The sequence below is a fragment of the Natrix helvetica genome (assembly GCF_964273705.1).
Source record: "Natrix helvetica genome assembly, chromosome: 2".
In the NCBI taxonomy this organism is placed as follows: Eukaryota; Metazoa; Chordata; class Lepidosauria; order Squamata; family Natricidae; genus Natrix; species Natrix helvetica.
The window spans coordinates 272,322,448-272,345,933 of NC_138552.1; the positions used below are offsets into that span (position 1 = coordinate 272,322,448).

The window sequence follows — 23,486 nt, forward strand, 5'->3', positions numbered from 1 at the left end:
GAGTGTTACCTCCTCCAGGTATATGTATGTGTATGTGTTTATTTGTATTTGTATATGTATTTTATATGTATATTGTATGTATTTTATTGTACGCCGCCCCGAGTCCGTTTGGAGAGGGTGCGGCTAACAAATTAAATTTCAATTTCAATTCAATTTCACTAAACGTTTTGCCTGGGAATACAAGGACAATTTTTGCTGGAAATAACACTGATTAGCTACCAACATTTAGAATGGAATATGAAACTACTGCTGGGTTCAAAAATGGGAAAGGAGGATGCCAAACTGCATATTGTCACCAATCTATTTAAATCAGGGGTGTCCAAACTTGGGAACTTTAAGAACTTTAACTTCCCTGGGAGTTGAAGTCCACAAGTCTTAAAGTTCCCAAGTTTGGACACCCCTGATTTAAATTGTGTGTGTGTGTGTGTGTGTGTGTGTCTGTCTGCCTGCCTGCCTGCCTGTCTGTCTGTCTATCTATCTGTCTATCTATCACCTGGTAGGGAGACAGAAGAAACAATTTAGGTAGATAGAAGCGAGGAAGAATTGATAAATTTCTTTCAGGAGAAAAGACAGATGTGCAAAAGCCAACCTGTTGCTCAAAATCAAACATCCTTAAATGTATGGATTGCTAGCGCCACCATAATGCAAATAGGAGAAATAGTAGAACTGATAATAGGCTCTATTTTCCTGGGCTCAAAAGTCCACAAAGATGCAGAGACATCACGCTACCATCAAGGCCAAGGTCTTCCCTGTTACAACACATGGCTGTGAAAGCTGAACCATCAGAAAGACTGAGAGTATCTTGGGAGAGCAAGAACACCGAACAGTTTGATACAAGATGAATAAAAATAGATTCTCATTGGAATAATATGGAGAATGTGTTGTCGCCGGGGCAGGTGATGGTGGTGGAGGTTATTTTATTGTTATTTTATTAATTTATTATTCTCTCTTTTATTAGTTTTACGGTTTTTATATTATATATTGATTGATTGATTGATATTCTTATAAGCTACCTTGAGTCGCCATGTGCATATAAGCGGCAATATAAATTTGAAATAAAATAACAATAATATAATGAAGTTAGATATTTTGGACACATAATGCATAATCCCTTATGACAGGCATACTTTAATTGGATACCTTGACTAAGTGACATTGTAGGAAGAGAGCCATATTCGTCGAAGGTAGTCCAAAAAAATCAGCCAGACACTGGTAGCACCTTTGAAAATTAACAATGGAACTGAGCTGTAGATCACCAAAACTTACGCTTTATAATAAAATGGGATACTTAAAGATGTACTATAGATGATTTATGATTCTAGATAATTTGGAGTTTGACTTGCTGACTTAAAGAATCTTTTGAATTGTATCACTAAATGAAAGCATGGGCTTCCGTTTTCCAAATGAGATTGCAACATCTTGACATAATTTTTCTGTAGTGTTCAGAAAAAGAATTGATTGACTCTTAGTAAAACAAAATTGGGGAAATTACTGCTTCGTCTAGCAAACCATAAGCCAGCTGTAAGGACTGAAGTAGCATGCAGGATCCAAAATGAACCAAATAAAGTGGAGGTTTAGAAACGTTTAGACCAGGAAACAAAAAAAAGCAGCCAGTGCCAGATCCTTTAGTGGCATTATCATTGCCATGTTCTGTCTTAATTGACACATGCTACACATGTAACCAGAAAGCAATTACACCTTGTGTAAAGGAAACAAGACGCCTGCCGTGTTGAAGTGCTGCTAATCTTTGATATCAAATTCCCATATTGCCACATCATTTGTTTTTCTCCAAGTAAGTTTAAGTGATCTTACCTACCTCGAGGCAATGCCTAAACAAAATCCCATTAACCAGGGGGAATACCAGAATGACTGACTTAAACCTGCTATGGGATCCAGGCCTGAGATCATGTGGCATATAGCGTGCATCAGGATATTCTGTTAAACATAGGGTTTTGGATTTATTTATGGCTTGTTTGTTTGAGCACAGTATGTTATCTCAGCACAATAACTGCATTTTGCTCATCAGAATTTAAGCCCGTGGTGTGTGAATGCAGCCAAAGAGGAGCAGAGATTTGAAATGAGTAGGGTAGGGTAGAATAGAATAAAATAGAATTGAATTGAATTCTTTATAGAATAGAATTCTTTATGGGCCAAGTGTGATTGGACACACAAGGAATTTGTCTTTGGTGCATATGCTCTTAGTGTACATAAAAGAAAAGATACATTTGTCACAAACCATAAGGTACAAGACTTAATTTCAATTTCAATTTCAATTTATTTGTGCTTCTAGACCGCCCCCTCTCCCAGAAGGGACTCGGGGCGGTGTACAGTCCATAGAGAATATCACAAAAATACAATAAAAAATTAAATATGTACAGTTTGGAGGAGGTTAAAATGCAATTAAAAGAACTGTACAAAGCTGAATAAATATAAATTTTTTAAAATCCCTAAAACAGACACAACAGATTAAAAAACCCTAAAATAACCAGATAATAATACATTTGCCAGGAGGGACAGTTGTAATTATGCCAGGCCTGCTAATCGGAACAGGTGAGTCTTCAATTTTTGCCGGAAGGAGCGGAGGTCAGAAGTGGTTCTAATGTCGGGGGGGAGGTCATTCCAGAGGGTTGGGCCCATCACAGAGAAGGCCCTACTCCTTGGTGTCGCCCGTTGGCATTGCCTAGTGGACGGCACCAGGAGAAGTCCCTCCCTGTGTGAGCGAATTGGCCGCAGGGATGTATGTGGGAGGATGCGATCCCGCAAGTAACTAGGTCCCGTGCCATGGAGCGCTTTAAAGATGGTAATCAGCACCTTGAAACGCACCCGAAAAACCACAGGTAGCCAGTGCAGCTCGCGCAGGAGAGGTGTTACGTGGGAGTACCTCGTACTCCCCATCACAGCCCGCGCGGCTGCGTTCTGAACCAACTGCAGTCTCCAGGCGCGTCCCAAGGGCAGCCCCATGTAGAGAGCGTTGCAGTAATCCAGGCGGGATTTACCCTAGTCATAGGGTAAATAAGCAATCAAATCATACTAGGAAACTATCAATATAAATCGTAAGGATACAAGCAGCAAAGTTACAGCCATAAGTGGGAGGAGATGGGTGATAGTAGGAACCATGAGAAGATTAATAGTAGTAGTATGCAGACTTAGAGAATAGAATAGAAAATAGAAGTTCAAAGTGGGTCTTCTAGTTCAGCCCCTACTCAGGCAGGAGACCCTGTATACCATTTTCATCTGTTAGATAGCATTTCCCCCCGTTTAAATTCTCTCCCCCCCCCCCAGTCCCAGCAATGCCAACCCCAAAATCCCCTCCGAGAATGCGCACGAGATTACTCTCAGCTTGGGGTGCAAAACGAAGAGAAGCCGCTGCGCCCCCCCCCCCCGCCCCTTTCGCCCGGGTGAAGGAGAGAGCGACGCCTTTCCAGGATTGCCCAAGACTTGGCTCCGGGCACAGCAGGGGAACTGCCGATTTGTCTCATCCGCTTCTCAGCCCCGCCCCTTTGCTGAATACGCGGAGTTTTCGGAGTGAGCTTAGCTCATGCTTGGGAATTCCCGGCCTCCCCTCCGCCCTCTTAGAAACCCGCCAATATAAGCGAAGAGGACCATGGAGACCGTCAGTCGCTTTCCAGGATCTCTCAGCAGCCAACCTCGCTTCTTCCTACCCTCGACATCATGCGCGCTTCAGCTCAAACTGCCGCCGCTCTGGCTCTGCTGGTGCTGATGCTGAGTTCTTCGATTCTAGGTCAGTCCGGGCAAGTCTTGGGGGGGGAAGGGAAGGGGGAGAAGAAAGGGACGAGGACGGGTCTGTCGCTTTCCTGTCGAGCCCGAGGGGACAGGGCGGAAGAGAAAACGGTGAGCGGGCGGGCAGCGGTTGTCCCGAACCACTTTTCCTCTTCTCCACGGCTTCTCCCCGCCTCCAAGAAAGGGAAAGTTGTCTGAGAACTTCTCTGTCGAAATCAATGCCCATTGATTTCCTTCCACGCTGTTCAATGATCAAACGATGATTGCAGCCCTTTGGAACTTATTGATCAAAAACAGGAGCAGTTCAGGAAAACTTTAGGGCAGGGCTCCCCAAACTTGGCAACTTTAAGACTTGTGGACTTCAACTCCCAGAATTCTCCAGCTGGATTCTGAGAGTTGAAGTCCACAAGTCTTAAAGTTGCCAAGTTGTGGGGGGGGGGGCTGCCTTAGGGTAACCTTATCCACAAGTAACTACCATTCATTCAATGACTGTTGGAAGTTACCATGGTGTTGAAGAAAAGGGCTTCTAACCAGACCTGGGAGTTAGATAAGACTTTCTGATAAGTGTTTTTATGTAAGGAAAGTGGGGGAACCCTTTGGAAGCATTGATGCAGAGCGTCTCTTCCAACATTGCTGAATAATTAGCCCTCTTCTTCCATTTATTCTGGAGTCCAGAGTAAACAAACAAACAAACAAATGAGTTCTTGACAACTACAAGCCTTATTTGTCTTTTATTGCAGAAATCCAAAATTGTTCTTCCACTCACTTGCGTTTTCATTTCCTCCCATAGCATCTGATCCCCCAACCTCCTGCTGCTTCAGCTACACAAAAAAGAAGATTCCACGCAACCTGGTGGTCAATTTCTATGAAACAAGTAGCAGATGCTCTCAGCCAGGTGTTGTGTAAGTATCAATTCCGCAGCAATTTCAGCAGTCGGGTGTAGAGCAGGTATAGTGAGGACGGGCTAAAGCATCCTCATAGATCTAACGCCACTACTTCTTCATATATGTACCTGCTAGCTAGAGCAAGGATGGTTAACATAATCCGTATGCTACAGGTGACTTCCAAATTCTCCTGAAATTTGATGATTGACATTTGGAGGCAAAGAGCTGATATATTGCTCACTAATATTTTACAATATGAGAAAGAAAAGGAGTAGCTCTATTATGGTCTTGCAATGACAATTTTATTATTTAATTATTATATGCATATATTGCCATAATCAACCTTCATTTTTTTGCCCATAAGCCAGTAAAAAAGCTAAGCATCTAAACAAATTTGAAACAATTAAAATTATTTTATTAAAATAAATAAAACAAAAAATATTATTCACAGAAGTCAAAAATTTGGCCCAAGAGGGTGTTCTTTAACTTTTTTTTTCTGAAAGTGAAAAGAAAGTACACCCCACAATTTAGGAACAATATTGGGAAATTAATTTTCACATAAGCTTTTCTAAATAACCGTACATTTTACCACTATTTTGGTAAGAGTATTAAAAAGAGATAAGAGTATTAAAAAGAGATATAAGACAGTATTATCCAAAGCAGATATAACAAGACATTTCTTTCATTGATCTATATGAATATATTAACAGGGTTTCCACGTCAGGGAAATCTATACAGTGACATACAAATCCATACAATGTTAGTTTATTTTGAAAAATCAAGTAACTCATTTATTTTAAACATGGCTAAAATAAACCTTGTTTAGTGCTTTATGTAAATTAAGTGATGAGATAGCAAACTTGGTCTTTTTTTAAAAAAATGTTCGGAATGTTACTACATTTTCTTATGCGTCATCTTCAATATGATGCTCTCCAGAACTATGTACTTCAATAATCAAAATGGTCAGAGTAACTATTATGGTGAAACGTGGGAATTCTGGGAGGTCAAATCAATATAGCTGAGGACCCCAATCTGGGATGGTCGTCCTAATGAAATTATGTAATTTGCAGTATTTCAGGGAGGAAGTCACGTTTTCCAGATTAAAGTTTGAGGATTAGGTCCTTGAAGCCACATATGATACCTTCCGTGCTTAGCATAATTGCTATGTGGAATAATTTAAAGGAAAACAGTTAGGAAATCTTTGAAATCAGAGTTCAGAGTTCAGGTGAAGCAGAACGTGTGATTAAAAAAAAAGCAGTGCAATTGGTGTGAAAATAAAATGGGAAGGTATAATTTTTGTTCTTCTTATGATTCCCTTCAGGTTCATCACACGGAGAAAACTGCAGCTGTGTGCCAATCCCTTTGAGAAGTGGGTTCAAGATTATATGAATTACTTGAAAGCGAACCGAACAATTCGTGCAACTGTGACATACTAGAAGAGATGAAAACTTAAGGGCATAACACAATCGCATACATACTGGCTTAATCAAGCAATTTTCCACGCGCAACTGCACTTCAATCTCAGGGAATTATTTTAAAATATTTAAAGTATTTTATTTGGGGAATGAATGTTCACTCCTAGTAATTATTTTATTTATGAAAAAAAGTGCAAGATAAAGAACTTTGTATATGTTTGTATATGTTTATGTATTTGAGTGTTAGACTATACATGAAACCGAAAAAATATTTGTGTTAATAAATATTTTTCTATTAATATTATTAATCTCTAAAGACTTATTTCCTTCCACCCTCCTCCACAAATTGTGGGAAAACTCTGCCTGAAGACTTTCAAAATCTTAATGCTATATATAAGCTACCACACTCTTTACATGTTCACGTTCCATTTTGGACCCTGGTTAAATTAATAGCTGTACTTAATAGCTGTATTAGTTAATTAATTGGGTACTATTCTGTATGTTCCTAGCATACAACAGCAATAGCAATAGGACTTAGACTTATATACCACTTCACAGTGCTTTATAAGTCCTCTCTAAGCGGTTTACAGAGTCAGCATATTACCCTCAACACTCTGGGTCCTCATTTTACCAACCTCAAAAGGATGGAAGCAGTGGTGGAATTCAAATAATTTAACAACCGGTTCTCTGCGCTAATGATTTCTTCCAATAACTAGTTCACCCAACTGCTCAGAAAGTCAACAATCAGTTCTCCCCAAATGGTGCAAACTGACTGAATCTCACCACTGGATGGAAGGCTGAGTCATCCTTGAACAGGTCAAGATTGAATTCCAGACTGGGGGCAGAGTCAGCTTGCAATACTGCATTCTAACTACTCTGCCACCATGCTGATTTTCTGAAGATATGTTTTTATTCAAATCAGCTAACTTTACATATAGCCTAGGTCTAGGACCTAGGTAATTAAAGTTTGAATATTACACATATAAATCTGCAAAATGTTTATATACCAAATTTTTGGAGTATAAGACGCACCTTTTTCCCCAAAAAAAGAAGGTGAAAATCTGGGTGCGTCTTATACACTGAATACAGCATTTTTGGCCTCCTGGGACCCTTTACAAAAAATGGATGTGCAAAGGGTTTGGGAGGTTTGCAAAGTGCTCCTGGAGCGCTCCATACACTTCTCTAAAGAATTTTGATGCTTTCCCTTACAAAAAGTGTTACCATTTTAAAGGCTGCTATTTTTTTCCCTATAGCTTCTTTTGATGTGAAGGACCATCTACAGAGTTTAATATTATTCACTGCAGGGCAAATTCTTAAACTTGCTGACAGATTAAAAGCAAACCAGGTCCCAGTGATCTGTAAGAAATAGTCTCAAAATGGCTTATTGGGTAACATCTTTATTATATTAAATCATTTGAAATAAGAGAAGTCATTGAAAAAGCTTTCAGGTTCTCCAGAGTAGTATCAGGTTTATGTGTTTTAGCTATTTCTATCAATTAAAAAAAAACAGGATAACAAAATATAAGAGTTGGAAGGGACTTTGGAGGTCTTTTAGTCCAATCCTCTGCTCAAGCAAAAGATCTTATTGTCCTTGTCTTCCTCCATCTTCCCTGAGTCTTCGCGGCACCCGAGTTCGGGTTGATGCTTGGGGCCCAGGATCCTGGAAAACACAGCAGATTTCAGGGGAACTGGTAGAGTTTTTAAAGGGGATTTGGGTTAATGTCGTTGTCTTCTCTGGCTGTCACCCAGGGGTGAAATTCAGCAGGTTCTGACAGGTTCTGGAGAACCGGTAGTGGAAATTTTGAGTAATTTGGAGAACCAGAAAATATCATCTCTGGCTGGCCCCAGAGTGGGGTGGGAATGGAGATTTTATAGTATCCTTCCTCTGCAATGCCCACCAAGTCATGCCCACAGAATTGGTAGTAAAACATTTTGAATTTCAACACTGCTGACGCCTATAGGACTTCAGACAAATGGCTATCCAATCTCTTCCTGAAAGCTTCCAGTGATCGAACACCCACAATTTATGAATTAATTGATTAATTGGTTAATTGATCTCACTGTCAGGAAATTTCTCCTTAGTTCGAGGTTACTTCTCTCCTTGAATAGTTTCCAATAATGCCACAAATAAAGGTAACTCTTAAAAGAACAGTAAAATTGTAAGTAGCCTACTACCAATAGGTTCAGAAGTGAAGCACACATTTGCACAGTTTTTGGTGAGGTGACTAAAGATCTAAGGAGAAATCATATTACAGAGTTGGTACAGCAACAGGGAGGTGTTGCTTCTGGACCCTGACACTCTTCTCCTAAACTGAGGGAATCTGGAACATCTCCTCTTAGCAGAAAAGACGAGTTAGCCAGAGTCAACTTGAAGGAGACAGTGCCGTAAAAACCTCTTGGTCTCTGGCTCTGTAGGTTTTTATACTTGAACTATCTCAAATTGTACTTGGAAACTTACTGGAAGCCAATCCATTATTCACAGAAAGTACCGTATTTTTTGAAGTATAAGATACACCTTTTTCCCTCAAAAAAGAGGCTGAAAATCTGGGTGCGTCTTATACATCGAATGCAACATTTTTGCCTCCCGAAGCCCCGCCCCTTCACCAAAATGGCTGTGCATAGCCTTATGGAGGCTTTCAGATAACTCCTGGGGGCTGGGGAGGGCAGAAATGAGCAAAAATGGCCTGTTTTTTGCCCCACCCAGTCCCCAGCAGCACTCTATAAGCCTCCATAAGGCTATGCATGCAATTTTTTTGACAAAAAATGAGCCCGTATTCGTGAAAAAATGGGCCGTTTTTTGCTTGTTTTTGCCACCCCCCCCCAAGGAGCACTTTGCAAGTCCCCCCAAGGCTATTCATGCCTTTTTTTTAAAAAAAAGATGGACCATTTTTGGGAGGTTTGCAGAGTACAAAAACTTTTTTTCCCCTTTTGGAAAGCTCTTTAACTGATGGATGAGAATTAGATTGATCAAGTGCTATGCCAGCAGAAACAAAGTCTTAGGTGCTGCAGATTGTCAGCGATTTCCTTCTCCAGCACATGGATAAATACACCTGGAAACATCTACCTACCTACCTACCTACCTACTGTAGTACTCTCTCTCTCTTGCTACCCACCTACTGTATTTTTCTCTCTCTTTCTCTCTATCTAGCCCTCTATCTATCTACCTACCTACATACTCTCTCTCTCTCCCTACCTATCTACTCTAATTCTCTTTCTCCCCCCTCTATCTACCTACGTACCTACCTACTCTCTCTCTCTCTCCCTACCTATCTACTGTGCTTCTCTATATATATATATTTCTCTTTCTCTCTATCTATCTATCTCTTTATCTACTTACCTAACTACTCTCTCCCCCTACCTACCTACCTACTGTATTTCTCTCTCTTTCTCTCCCTCTCTATCCCTCTATCCACCTAACTACTTTTTAAAAAAAAATCCTCTTCAAAACCTTGGTGTGTCTTATAATCCAGTGCGTCTTATACTCTGAAAAATACGGTATGTTATATTGTTGACTTGGTCTGCACAATGCAAACCATTATATTTTGTGCCAACTCCACTTTCTTGGCAGTATTCAAGAGCAGCCCAATATAGAGTGACTTGCAATAATGCAATTATAAAGCAATGATGGCTTCTTGCATAAAAATGGACACAGCTGAGCATTAGCACAATCCTGGGGACAGCTTCCAACTACTGATCTAAGTGGACCTGCCAATTCAGGAGCAAACAAGTTGTGGATTTGCTCTTTGGAGAAAGTGTGTAGCCTTCCCCAGAGCTAACCACCTGTCAAGATTTCATTTTTAAAAAAACTTTTAGCTTCATTTTGTTTGTCCCATCCAGATCCTTGCAGTATCCAATTGATAAGGAGATTTGCTGGATCTCCTGTTTGATTCTGGATGTAAATGATTCAGAGTTCTGAAATTTTCTTGGTTCATAGCATTCTCCCTGGTATCTCAATTGTATACTGGGGTGCCCTGGTGCAGCACAGCAAACTCACAGACAGCTGAGCTCCATTTATTAAGTTGTAAAATATCCCACGGCATCCCTATGACTGCCTGAGGCATTGCAGCACACAATTTGGGAACTATGCATATAACCTACCAGCGTATTGATGTCACTTCACCCTGAACCAAGGACAAACTTCCTCAGCCGGTTCAGGTAGATGTTAAATAGGTGTGACATATAACGAGAGAGGGAGCAAGACTTTCAGTGCTGAACTTCCACCACTAAAATTTGCATATGAAGGAAAGATAAGTTAAAAATGCTCAGGCAAAGTCTTAATTTAATTACTACGAAGCAGATATAATCTTCAATGCTATATTTGTTATCTGAAAAAAACTTGTAGCAAGTTGTAAAGAATTCTTTGGGGTTGCAACTCCTTAAATTCCAAGCTATTGTAGAATAGTTTTGAGTGAATTTTTGGAAACTGAAGTCCAAGATACCTGGAAGGCAATTGGTTGAGAACAATTGTTAATTCAATTCAATTCAATTTATTAAATTTATAAACCGCCTCCTCTCCCCGAGGGGACTCAGGGCGGTGTACAGACAGAAATAAAATGCACTATAAACAACAGAAATACAAAACCCCAGACAAACAAATTGAACAAAAAGTCTGTACAATGATCATAAAATTAGCTAATAATTAAAACCAATTAAAATACCCCAAAATTTAAAATTTAAAATACCGGCCAGGAAGGTCGGGATTAGATTATGATTATGATTGGGCTGATTAGATTATGATTATGATTAAGACCACTTAAGTAAGAGATGTCAAACTGGCGCCCGCAGGCTGGATGCATCACATGCAGGCCACACCCACCCAAGCTCCTTGAATGGGAAAAGCATCATGAAACATCACATGATGGCAACATGACGCAGCGAGTTGGACACCCGTGTCTTAACTGACATTAGTTACATCTAAGATTGATGTGACAAAGAAACACACACAACATTTAATCTGGCAATTGAATTAATATATTTTATTGGCTGAACAAATCACCAAATCATAAATAAACAATTGAGATTTGCTGTAAGTCTAAGATACACACATATATACACAATTAACAAGTTTAAAGCTAAGCTTTGCATTTTGTATACCTCAGGATTTTTCAAACTTGGTAACTTTAAGATTTATGGACCAACTCTCAGAATTCCCCAGCAAGGGAATTCTGGGAACAGAAGTTCATACATCTTAAAGTTGCCAAGTTTGGAAAACACTGATATAAATGCATCTTCTTTATGATTTTGAACATGCCCAATAACTAATTACCCATTATATGGAAATCTAAAGGCTATATGTATTTCCAGTAAAATAAGTAAAATACAGAAGTTCCTTATTAAACAGAAAACACAAATGAAGCGGGATTTCAAATCGGATACATTCAATAGGAAACTTTTTGTAGGAGCTTCTTATTAGAAGCTTAACTGCCAATCTAGACGAACAAAACGGATTGTGAATTGAAATGATATGGTTAAATGTCTATGGAGTTTCTTAGTCATCCAGGTCATATTTCTCCCATGGCAAGCATAAAAATGCCAAAGGTGCTTTTTCAAAGGGCAGGTGGATTTTCCTTTCCCTTGAAGATGTTTCGCTTCTCATCCAAGGAGCTTCTTCAGTTCTTAGACTTATATACTATTTCGGAGAGCTGAAGAAGCTTCTTGAATGGAGAAACAAAAGGTCTTCAAGGAAAAACAAAGTCTAGTTGCCTTTTGAAAAAGCACCTTTGAGATGATAGAGTTAACTTTTTAGCACAGTGAAAAGTGAGGTTTAAAGGTGTGCGGTAGTGGTGATAGTGGATAATTGTTTGCCTGGAACTGCAAAATAAAAATAATGCCTGGTTTAGTTCCATGTTTTTTTCTAAGACTTGCCAAAAAAAATAAGGCAAAGAAGGAATGTTGATCCTTAGGAAATCTTACATCTAATAAATTACAAGAGCACCACCTTGTGGCTATGTTTGCTGAGAAATCTTCAGGCTGGTTATTATTATTATTATTTATTCACATTTCTAAACCGCCCCCTCTCCCAAAAAGGGACTCGGGGCGGTGTACAGTCCACAATAAATCACAGATAAAATACAAATATAAATAAAGCTATAAATATATGTATGTATGTGGAGGAGGTTAAAATTAAGAGTCCTGTACAGAAGAATAAATAAATATGAGGCTAAAAGCCCTAAAAACAATTAAAACTAAAACATTACTCTTAAAATAACCAGATGAGAATATACTACCAGGAGTTCATAGATATAACATTTATAATCATGCCAGGCCAGCTAGTCGGAACAGGTGAGTCTTCAATTTTTGACGGAAGGAGCGGAAGTCCGAGGTGGTTCTAATGTCGGGGGGGGAGGTCATTCCAGAGGGTTGGGCCCATCACAGAGAAGGCTCTACTCCTCGGCGCCGCCCGCTGGCATTGCCTAGTGGACGGCACTTGGAGAAGGCCCTCCCTGTGAGAGCGGATTGGCCGCAGGGATAATAATAATAATAATAATAATAATAATAATAATAATAATAATAATAATAATAATAATAATAATAATAATAATTTTATTTGATTAGCCGCAACCCTCTCCCGAAGGACTCGGGGCGGCGTACAATCAAAACGGATAAAAATACACATAAGACAAACATATATACAAAAAGAACAGAGACATATACATATGTGCATGGAGGAGAGTTGACTTATAAGTGAAAGACAATTAAAAACACAATTTAATGTGTGTGTATGTGGGATGTATGTGGGAGGATGCGATCCCGCAAGTAACTAGGTCCTGAGCCAGACTAACTAGGTTAGTCTGATGTAAGTAGCATTTGTCTTTAGCCAAGCAGAATTTATTATCTCAACATTTCCTATATCCTCATAATCTTCTTTAATCTTCTCATGTTTCAGAACTGGAATCATCTTTGATGTCCTCACCATCAAATTTCCTTTTTCCCTCCATGAGAATTTCATTAACTTGAACAAAGCTAATAAATAGTCAAACAGATCCATATTCCTCTTATTTAGCTCCCTTATGAAATATGTATATCTAGATCTCCTTCATTAGCTAAATTATCTCTCCCAAAACCTGACCGTGCATTAAAAATTCATCCTTGCTTGACAGTTTAAAACATGTTAAGTATTTAGGACAAAATTCTAGGTTCATAAGACATAGAGCTCAGCCCATTACATATAGTGCAGCCCATTAATCTTCATCAAACTAGGGGAAACTAAAAACGTCACTGATTCATCATTTGATCATGGATGAAAAAGCTTGTAAATTCAAGTAGTCCTTCGATTATGACCATAATTCAGCCTGGAATGACAGTCATATGTTGTGCCAGTTTTTAAACAGACCACTGATTGCAACAAAGTTTATGACATTTTTTTGCAGCAGTTGTTAAGCAAATGCTATGGTCCAAAGCCCCTGAAGGCAGGATAAGAAACAATGGATGAAAACTAATCAAGGAGAGAAGCAACTAGAACTAAGGAGAAATTTCCTGACAGTTAGAACAATTAATCAGTGGGACAACTTGCCTCCAGAAGTTGTGAATGCTCCAACTCTGGAAGTTTTTAAGAAGATGTTGGACAACCCTTTGTCTGAAATGGTATTGGGTATCCTGCCTGAGCAGAGGGTTGGACTAGAAGACTTCCAAGGTCCCTTCCAAATCTGTTATTCTGTTCTGTTAATGCAGTGGTAAAATAAACAAAAATTGATAAAGTGAATCTATTGTACCTGCTGAGTGTTTTTAGTTCAAAATCGAAAGTAAACACCAGTTTCTGGCAATAAACATTGTAAATCTCCATCATGTGACCACAGGATGCTACCAACGGCCATGAATGCAGATCAGCTGCCAAGAACCCCATTGCAATGATGTGAGTGGAGAGGGGGACAACTGTTAGAACTTTGAAACCAGGCCTTAAGTAGCTCTAGGGAGGTCTGTTGGAACTTCAAACAGTTGCTGACTTCTTGTAATCACTATGTGCTCATCTGGTTTTTCAATCTGAGCTGGGGAGGGCATCATTCTTGACCCTTGGAGCAGCATCTTGCTCTCCAGAAACCCCTTCACACTGGGACAGGCTATAAGGCTCTATGCCTGGTGCTGGATCAATGAAAGAGCCTGGGGGTGCTTGGTACTGTCTCTGTGAAGTTTCCAAGAGTTGGCCTAATTAATTTATGAGCCCCGAGACAAAGTTCAAAAAAACCCCATTATATTTATTAGGACTAACATCTTGGCATGGACTTCTGTGTAGTCGAAACTAAATTCCACTTAATGGCATCTGAACTTTACCCTGTGCCCCCTCCCCTCTGGCTGAGGTAATCAATCACATTCTCCAACAGGACGTTATGGCAGGGTTCTGGACATGCGCATTCACATCCCAGTACAGAAATATGAGACTTTTACTCTAGCCAAAAGTATGCATGGCATTTCCCTCCCCCCTTCTCAAGTTGATAGTAGTCATGGAAATGCTTTAGGCGTTGACAGTCCATTTTGTTATCCAACAACTTTCCTCACCAAATTGGCAGAGGTTGTTAGATAGGGTAATGAAGGCACAAAAGGCAAGTGGTGACAACAGCTCGTTATTAGGTCAAGTTCAGGCAAGCTCTCCCTAGGGTCTGGCAGCTCCCCCTTTTAAGGGGAAGCTGCCCAGCTCTCCAGCCAATCAGGGTCCCCTGCTCTGCCTGAAAGGAGAGGACCTGAGTGGAGACTGTGATTGTCCTTGTCAACAACTAGATGGGGGGGGAGTATCTAACACCCCTCCCCCCTAGGATGGAACATTCTAGTAAGTGACGTAGTCGCACAGGTAGACGGGCCTCTGGGTCGACCTGCTGGACCTGCACAGTTCCGATGGTTGGGTGTCCTCACGCTGGACGGTCGGCCCTGTTCCTTCTCCGGACTCGTCGGACGGGGATTCCTGGAACCCTTCGGAGGTCTCGGCTGACATCGTTGTTCGAGGCCTTGCCCGTGCGCCGTCGGAGTCTGCTAAGTCCCCAGGTCCTTCCACCCCGGTCTGTGGGGGGGTGCGGCTCGACCTGCGCTGGTGTCGGTGGCGTTTGCCGGTTCTGGGAGCTTTCTACTCGTCCCCGGAGCTGGTCGATGTGCCGCCTCCAGTGTCGTCCGTCCTCAAGCCTGACGGAGTATGATCTCGGCCCCGATATTCCGACGACGGTTGCGGGCATCCACAGGGTTCCCCCTGTGTAATTGTGGGCATAGACTGGGTCTCCGATGGTGAATGCCCGGATCTTTCCCGTTGAGTCAGGCAGTGTGTCGGAGGAGTAGTTGGGGTGCAGCCGGTCTAAATGGAATCTGAGTCGGCGCCCCATGAGCAGCTCCGCTGGACTCCTGCCGGTGGTGGCACTCGGCGTGATGTGCTGGATCAGGAGGTAGTGGTCTACGCGGGTTCTCCAGTCGCCCGGGCCCATTCTGCTTAGTGCCTCCTTGGTAGATCTCACCATCCGTTCTGCCTGGCCGTTGGACGCCGGGTGGAATGGGGCGACAAGGGCATGCCGGATTCCCTGTGCTGCTAAGAATTCTTTGAAAGACTTGGCCGTGAACTGTGGCCCATTATCTGACACCAGCACGTCCGGGAATCCATGGGTCGCGAATAGTCCTCGGAGCGTCCTGATAACAGCGTCTGTGGTGGTGGATGTCATCAGTACTACCTCCAGCCACTTCGAGAATGCGTCCACCACGATGAGGAAGGTTTGCCCGTGCATCGGCCCTGCGAAGTCAATGTGGATTCTGGACCATGGTGCCTGGGGTCGCTCCCATTCTTTCGGGGGTGCCTCTGGGGGAGCCGGTCTGGACTCTTGGCATGGTGTGCATGTGGCAACCCACTCTTGAATGTCCTTGTCCATGTTGGGCCACCACACATAGCTCCGGGCCAACGCCTTCATCCTCACTATTCCCAGGTGACCCTTGTGGAGGGCCTCTAGCACGGCCACTTGTAGCTGTTTCGGAATGACCACTCGGTCCCCACAACAAACAACCCCGGATAGCGGATAGTTCATCTCATTTCATGGCAAATGGGTTGAGCTCTGCCCCAAACGGCCCCTCCATACCCAGTTCAAAACTTGTTTGATGGTTGGGTCTTTCTCGGAGTGGTGTGCAACGTCCCTGGAGGAGATGGGGCCCGAGTCTAGACAGTCGATTAGGAGTACGACGGTTTCGGGTGTTGGATAGGCAAGCGGCTCCAGTAGGGGGCATCGGCTCAGTGCGTCTGCGTGCCCCAGTGTGACACCTGGACGGTGGTCGAGTTGGTAGGAGTACGCGGCCAGGAAGATCGACCATCGGGTCATGCGGGGGGAAAGGGACACCGGTGTTGGGTGGTCTCCAGCTAGCAGTCCCAGCAGCGGCTTGTGGTCTGTCACCAAGTCGAAATCCCTGCCGTACAGATATTCGTGGAATCGCTTGACCCCCGCCACGGCAGCCAGGGCTTCCCGGTCCAGCTGGCTGTAGTTCCGTTCGGCGGCGGACAGTGTCCTTGAATAGAAAGCGATTGGGGCTTCCATGCCGTTCGGCATCTGGTGGCTCAGGACAGCGCCGACTCCGAACGGGGAGGCGTCGCAGGTCAGCCCTAACGGCAGGGTTTGACTGTACTGGACCAGGAAAGAGTCTGCTGATAAAAGTTCTTTTACGGCGGCGAACGCCTTGGCTTCTGCTTTCCCCTATGACCACTCCACGTTCTTTGATAGTAGGTGGTGTAGCGGTTCAGCAACCGTCGCTTTCTGCTTGAGGAACACGCTATAAAAGTTAAGGAGTCCAAGGAATGCCTGGAGTTCAGCCTGATTCCGGGGAGTGGGGGCTTCCCTAATGGCCCTGATTTTCTGGTTTGTCGGGTGAATCCCGGAGCCATCAATCATGTAGCCTAGAAACTCCACCCTGGGTACGTTAATTTTGCACTTCTCTTTCTTGAGATGGAGGCCCTTTTTCCGGATTCTGCCTAACACAGCGCGAACTCTTTCTATGAGTTGCGCTTCATTTGCAGCGGAGACCAGGGTGTCATCGAAATAGGGGACGACTCCCGGTATCCCTTGCAAGAGGCGTTCCATAATGCTTTGGAATAACCCAGGGGCAATACTAACGCCGAATTGCAGGCGGTTGCACTTGAACGCCCCCCTGTGTGTTACTATGGTCTGGGCCTCTGAAGTAGCGCTATCTACTGGCAGCTGCTGGTACGCCTGCGCCAAATCCAATTTTGCGAAAACTTTCCCTGGGCCGAGCGAATGCAGTAAGTGTTGGACTACAGGTACAGGGTACGCACTCTGTTGCAACCCCTTGTTGATTGTACATTTGTAATCGGCGCACAATCTGATTGACCCGTCAGACTTAACCGGAGTCACTATTGGTGTTTCCCACCGGGCGTGATCGACGGGTTCGAGAATCCCCTGGCTCACCAGTTTGTCTATCTCTTTATCGATTTTAGGTCGGAGTGCAAAGGGCACTCTCCTGGGTTTGAGCCGAATTGGGGCCACGTTCAGGTCTAAGCTAAATGATATGGGTACTCACCCAGGCCGGAAGCAAACACGTCCTGGAACTCCTTAAATATAGTTTCCGCAGCGCTCCCTGTGGCGGCAGTGGTTGCTGGGTCTGCTTCTTCTAGGGCGTTGACTTTGGCCACGACCATTCCCAAAGCTTGGAACCAGTCCAGTCCAAAGAGGCTCTGGAGGTTGTCTTGCACCACGATCGCCTGTAGTTTCTTCGTGGTCCGTTTGTAGCGTACCGTGAACGTGCCTTGACCAACGAGGGGAACCAGGTTTCCTTGAGAGTCGCGGAGTCGGACGTCGGGGCTCCTGAGGTCCTCCTTTCGCATCATGGGGACCGTTCGTTTTAGTACTGCCCATGAAATGATTGTGAGAGCTGACCCGGTGTCGATCTCCATTTCGCAGGGGTTGCCTTCGATGAAAACGGTGACCTTGAGCTTCCTCGGGCAGCTGATCCGCATGTGCCGAACAGGGACCGTGACGTTTTGAATCGAGCGATGCCCCTGGTGTCCCTGGTCGGATGCGGTGAGGTTGGCCACGTGGTCATCAACCTCTGCCCTGCGGAACTGCCTCTGGCTTGGTCGCTGCCTGCGATTCGGCCCCCTCTCCGTTCTCTCGGCCCGGCCGCTGGTTGCAGGGAGTTCGCTGCGGCATACTCTGGCTATATGCCCCCTCCGTTTGCATCGCTGGCACGTTGCGTCCCGGAACCAGCAGGTTGCTCTTGCGTGATCGCCACCACAGCTGGCACAGGGCAGGCCGGGCGATTTAAGTTTTTGCGCCGGCACTGCGCGGCTACTGCGCATGCGGTGGCTGACCTCCTCGTCGCCCTCGGAGCTCTCTTGTTCTACAGTTCCGCGGTGGATGCGGGTGCTCCTTGGGGCCTCAGAGGGTGCAGAGAGGCGTTGGAGAGTTTCAACGGACTTCTGTGCGGACTCGGTCACCCGTGCCTCGTCGAGGGCGATCTGAAGTGAGAGGTTGCTCCTCGCCAGCAGTCTTGCCTGCAGGCCTCAGTCTCGGACCCCCATTATGATCCGGTCCAACAGCGCATCGTCCAGATCCCGGAATTCGCAATGATTTGCGGCTCTCCGGAGTTCGGCGATGTACTCGTTTATGGATTCGCCTTCCAACTGGTTCCTCTGGTGGAAATGATAGCGCCGGACGTACTTGGACGGTTTTGGTGCGTAGTGAGTCTTCAATGCCTGCTGTAAGGCGGACCAAGAGATGGCTGGTAGCGGCGTCGGTTCTGAGAGGTTCTTAGCGGTGTCTAGAACGGCGGGGCCGCAGTATCCCAGGAACAGATTCTTCTTCCGGGGATCCGAGGTGCCCCCGAGATCGTTCGCCTCCAAGAAAACGTCGAACCGCAGCATATAGGCATCCTAGTCGTCCGTGGCTGGGTTGAACGGAGGTGGTTGGGCATAGGTGGCCATTCTGACTCTCTCTCTGGGTTCACAAATGGCTAGTATGCCTCCCTGTGCTCCAGGCGGAATCCCTGTCTCGTGACCAAGCTCTTTGTAGTGAGTTTTGCTCAAGCTCTTTGTAGTGAGTTTCGCTCTTTTGTCAGCCTAATTGCCTTCAGATCCCACCTTCGTCGCCAGTGTTAGATAGGGTAATGAAGGCACAAAAGGCAAGTGGTGACAACAGCTCTTTATTAGGTCAAGTTCAGGCAAGCTCTCCCTAGGGCAGTGATGGCGAACCTTTTTTGGCTCGCGTGCCACAAGGGGGGAGCGCAGGGGGGTCGAGTGCAGGCGTGCCGCACCCATAATGCAACGCGCGACCCCCCAGTGCGCATGCGCGCACAACGCACGACCCCCCCATTTTTACATGCTTTTTTCGCCCTCCCCAGGCTCCAGGGGCTTTATAGGAGCCTAGGGAGGGCGAAAAGAGCCTCCCCCGACCCCCCCGAGGCCCTCCGGAGGCTTCAGGGACCATCCGGAGGCTTCCCTGAAGCCTTCGGAGCGCTTAAAACCACCCTCCGAGCAAACCGGAAGTGACTTCCGGGTTGCTCGCAGGGTTGTTTTAAACGCTCCGAAGGCATCAGGGAAGCCTCGGATGGTCCCTGAAGCCTTCGGAACGCTTAAAAACACCCTCCGAGCAAATCGGAAGTCACTTCTGGGTTGCTCGGAGGGTCATTTTAAGCGCTCCGAAGGCATCAGGGAAACCTCGGGCGGTCCCTGAAGCCTTCGGAGCGCTTAAAACGACCCTCCGAGCAAACCGGAAGTGACTTCCGGGTTGCTCGGAGGGTCGTTTTAAACGCTCCGAAGGCATCAGGGAAGCCTCGGACGGTCCCTGAAGCCTTCGGAACGCTTAAAACGACCCTCCGAGCTCGGAGGGTGGTTTTAAGCGTTCCGAAGGCTTCAGGGACGGTCCCTGAAGCCCCCGGGGGGGAGGCTCTTTTTGCCCTCCCCAGGCTCCTATAAAGCCTCTGGAGCCTGGGGAAGGCAAAAAATAGCTTTTAAAAAGGTGAACTCAGGTGGTCAGCGCGCGCATGCACGCTGGCCAGCTGACAGGGCAGCGCCTCGCGTGTCCTGACAAATGGCTCCGCGTGCCACTTGTTGCACGCGTGCCATAGGTTCGCCGTCACTGCCCTAGGGTCTGGCAGCTCCCCTTTTTAAGGGGAAGCTGCCCAGCTCTCCAGCCAATCAGGGTCCCCTGCTCTGCCTGAAAGGAGAGGACCTGAGTGGAGACTGTGATTGTCCTTGTCAACAACTAGATGGGGGGGAGTATCTAACAGAGGTGATCTAAAGGGTGATGTTGGAAACTCAAAGAGAGCCCAAAGAGCTCTTCCCCAAAGAGAGCCCAACATTCATCCTGAAGCTGCTTCAGCAGAGCTAGCTTAAATGTTATGCTTTCTATGACGGATTATGGATGTATCTCAAACTTTTACTTGAGCAATTGCTAGGACATAGCCTGAAAGAAGGGGTACATTTGGCACCAGGCTGTCTTCCAGTGACATTTGGTTCGCGATGTCATGCTCTTGAAAAGGTGTGGGCACATGATTGGGGTGTGCATGTGTTCCTATAATAATAATTGTCATTGGAGACTCAAGTAACATGGACAATGTTCCTCTAGGCCTTCCTGTCCTCTAACACCCCGCGGAGTCTATTTAAGCTCACGCCTACTACTTCGGTGACTCCATCCAGCCACCTCATTCTCTGTCGTCCCGTTCTTCTTTTGCCCTCAATCTTTCCCAGCATTAGGCTCTTCTCCAGTGAGTTCTTCCTTCTCATTAAGTGGTCAAAGTATTTGAGTTTCATCTTCAGGATCTGGCCTGCTAAAGAGCAGTCAAGATTGATCTCCTCTAGGACTGACTGGTTTGATCACCTTGCATTCCAAGGGACTCGCAGGAGTCTTCTCCAGCACCATAGTTCAAAGGCCTCAATTCTTTGGTGCTCAGCCTTTCTTATGGTCCAAATTTCACAGCCATCCCTTGCAACTGGGAAAACCACAGCCTTGACTATACGCACTTTTGTTGTCAGGGTGATGTCTCTGCTTTTTAGTATGCTGTCTAGATTTGCTATAGCTTTCCTCCCCAGGAGCAAACTTCTGCAGCCCCTCTGCAGGGTAGAGCAGAGGAGTTTGGGGAATATCTGCAGGACAAAATCGCTCAGATCCGGAGTGGATGGCCCCCTTCAGTGGCCCAGGGGAGACGTCGGAAGCAAGTCTTGAGGCACCACGCTGGGAGGAGTTTGACTCTGTTGCCCCCGAGGATTTGGACAGGTTACGTGGGCGACTGCGAGCCACTACATGTTTATTGGACCCGTGTCCCTCCTGGCTTGTACTGGCATCCTGGGAGGTTACACGAGGCTGGCTCCTGGGTCTTGTGAATGCTTCATTGGGGGAGGGGTCCTTGCCGGTCGCCTTGAAAGAGGCGGTGGTGAGGCCCCTACTCAAGAAGCCTTCCCTGGACCCGGTGGAGCTAGCTAATTACCGTCCCGTCTCCAACCTTCCCTTTTTAGCGAAGGTTGTAGAGAGTGTGGTGGCACAACAGTTCCCACGTCACCTGGAGGAAACCGACTATCTAGACCCGTGCCAGTCCGGCTTCCGGCCCGGTCACAGCACGGAGACGGCCTTGGTCGCGTTGGTGGACGATCTCTGGAGGGCCAGAGATAGGGGTTGTTCCTCTATCCTGGTCCTATTAGACCTATCAGCGGCCTTCGATACCATCGACCATGGTATCCTATTGCGCCGGCTGGAGGGGATGGGAGTGGGGGGCACCGTTTTACGGTGGTTCTGCTCCTACCTCTCCGGCCGGACGCAATGTGTGTTGGCAGGGGAGCAGAGATCGACCCTGAGGCCACTCACTTGTGGGGTGCCGCAGGGGTCGGTCCTCTCGCCCCTCCTGTTCAACACATACATGAAGCCGCTGGGTGAGATCATCCGTGGTTTTGGGGTTGGATACCATCTGTACGCTGATGACACACAGCTGTACATCTCCACCCCAAACCACCCCAACGAGGCCGTCGAAATGATGTCCCGGTGCTTGGAAGCTGTTCGGGTCTGGATGGGGGACAACAGACTCAGACTCAACCCCTCCAAGACTGAGTGGCTGTGGCTACCGGCGCCCCGGTTCAACCAGTGGATTCCATCGCTGGCCATAGGGGGCGAACAACTGCCCCCCGTGGAACGGGCGCGCAATTTGGGCGTCCTCCTTGATGCCCGGCTGTCGATGGATGACCATGTGGCAGCCGTGGCAAGGGGGGCGTTCCACCAGGTTCGCCTGGTGCGCCAATTGCGCCCCCTATTGGATCGGGATGCCTTACGCACGGTCACTCACGCGCTGGTGACGTCTCGCCTGGACTACTGCAATGCTCTCTACATGGGGCTCCCCTTGAGATGCACCCGAAGACTACAGCTAGTTCAGAATGCGGCCGCGCGGGCCATCATGGGAGGGACAAGATACTCCCATACAACACCACTCCTGCTCGAGCTGCACTGGTTGCCGGTGGTTTTTCGGGTGCGTTTCAAGGTGCTGGTTACTATCTTCAAAGCGCTCCATGGCACGGGACCTAGTTACCTGGGGGATCGTATCTCACCTCATACATCCCTGCGACCAATCCGCTCTCACAGGGAGGGACTCCTCCAGGTGCCGTCCACGAAGCAATGTCAATGGGCGGCGCCCAGGAGTAGAGCCTTCTCTGTGATGGGCCCAACCCTCTGGAATGACCTCCCCCCCGATATTAGAACTACCACCGACCTCCGCTCCTTCCGACAGAAGCTTAAGACCCACCTGTTCCAATTAGCTGGCTTAACTGACTTATAGTCCCATTCAATCCTCCTGGCAAACATCTTATTGGGTAGTTTTTAAGGGTATTTTAAGGGTATTTTTAATGTTTATTTGTATTTTAATTTAAATATTGTACAGTCCACATCCTACCTCCTCCGTTTAACTATTTGTTAACTATTTGTATATTAAGTATACCTATATTGTGTATTTATTCTGTTTTAACATGACTGTACACCGCCCCGAGTCCTGTTTAGGAAAGGGTGCGGTTTATAAATTAAAGTTATTATTATTATTATTATTATTATTATTATTATTATTATTATTATTATTATTTAAATTTCTTGGCTGCAGTCCCCATTTGCGGTGATCTTGGAGCCCAGGAAAATAAAATCTGTCACTACCTCCATTTCTTCCCCATCTATTTGCCAGGAATTGAGAGGGCCGGATGCCATGATTTTAGTTTTCTTAATGTTGAGTTTCAAGCCAACTTTTGCACTCTCCTTCTTAACTCCCATTAAGAGACTCTTTAGTTCCTCTTCCCTTTCTGGCATTAGAGTGGTATCATCTGCATATCTGAGGCTGTTGATATTTCTCCTGGCAATCTTAATTCCAACTTTTGATTTGTCTAGCCCCATCTTTCTCATGATGTGCTCTACATATAAGTTAAATAGGCAGGGCGGCAGTACACACACACACACACACACACACACACACACACACACACACACACTTTTGAGAGCGGGCATCAGAATTTCAATGT

The 23,486-nt window shown here is 45.5% G+C and overlaps 1 protein-coding gene across 1 annotated transcript; it reads left to right on the forward strand.

The window, feature by feature from the left end:
• The first annotated feature begins 3,548 nt into the window (after window positions 1–3,548).
• Window positions 3,549–6,344, forward strand: LOC309387956 (C-C motif chemokine 4-like). The gene is made up of 3 exons (XM_081944901.1): window positions 3,549–3,742; window positions 4,532–4,643; window positions 5,947–6,344. Exons 1-3 carry the CDS (start codon window positions 3,673–3,675, stop codon window positions 6,059–6,061), a joined length of 297 nt encoding a protein of 98 aa, XP_081801027.1. The 5' UTR covers window positions 3,549–3,672; the 3' UTR covers window positions 6,062–6,344.
• The last annotated feature ends 17,142 nt before the right edge of the window (window positions 6,345–23,486 follow it).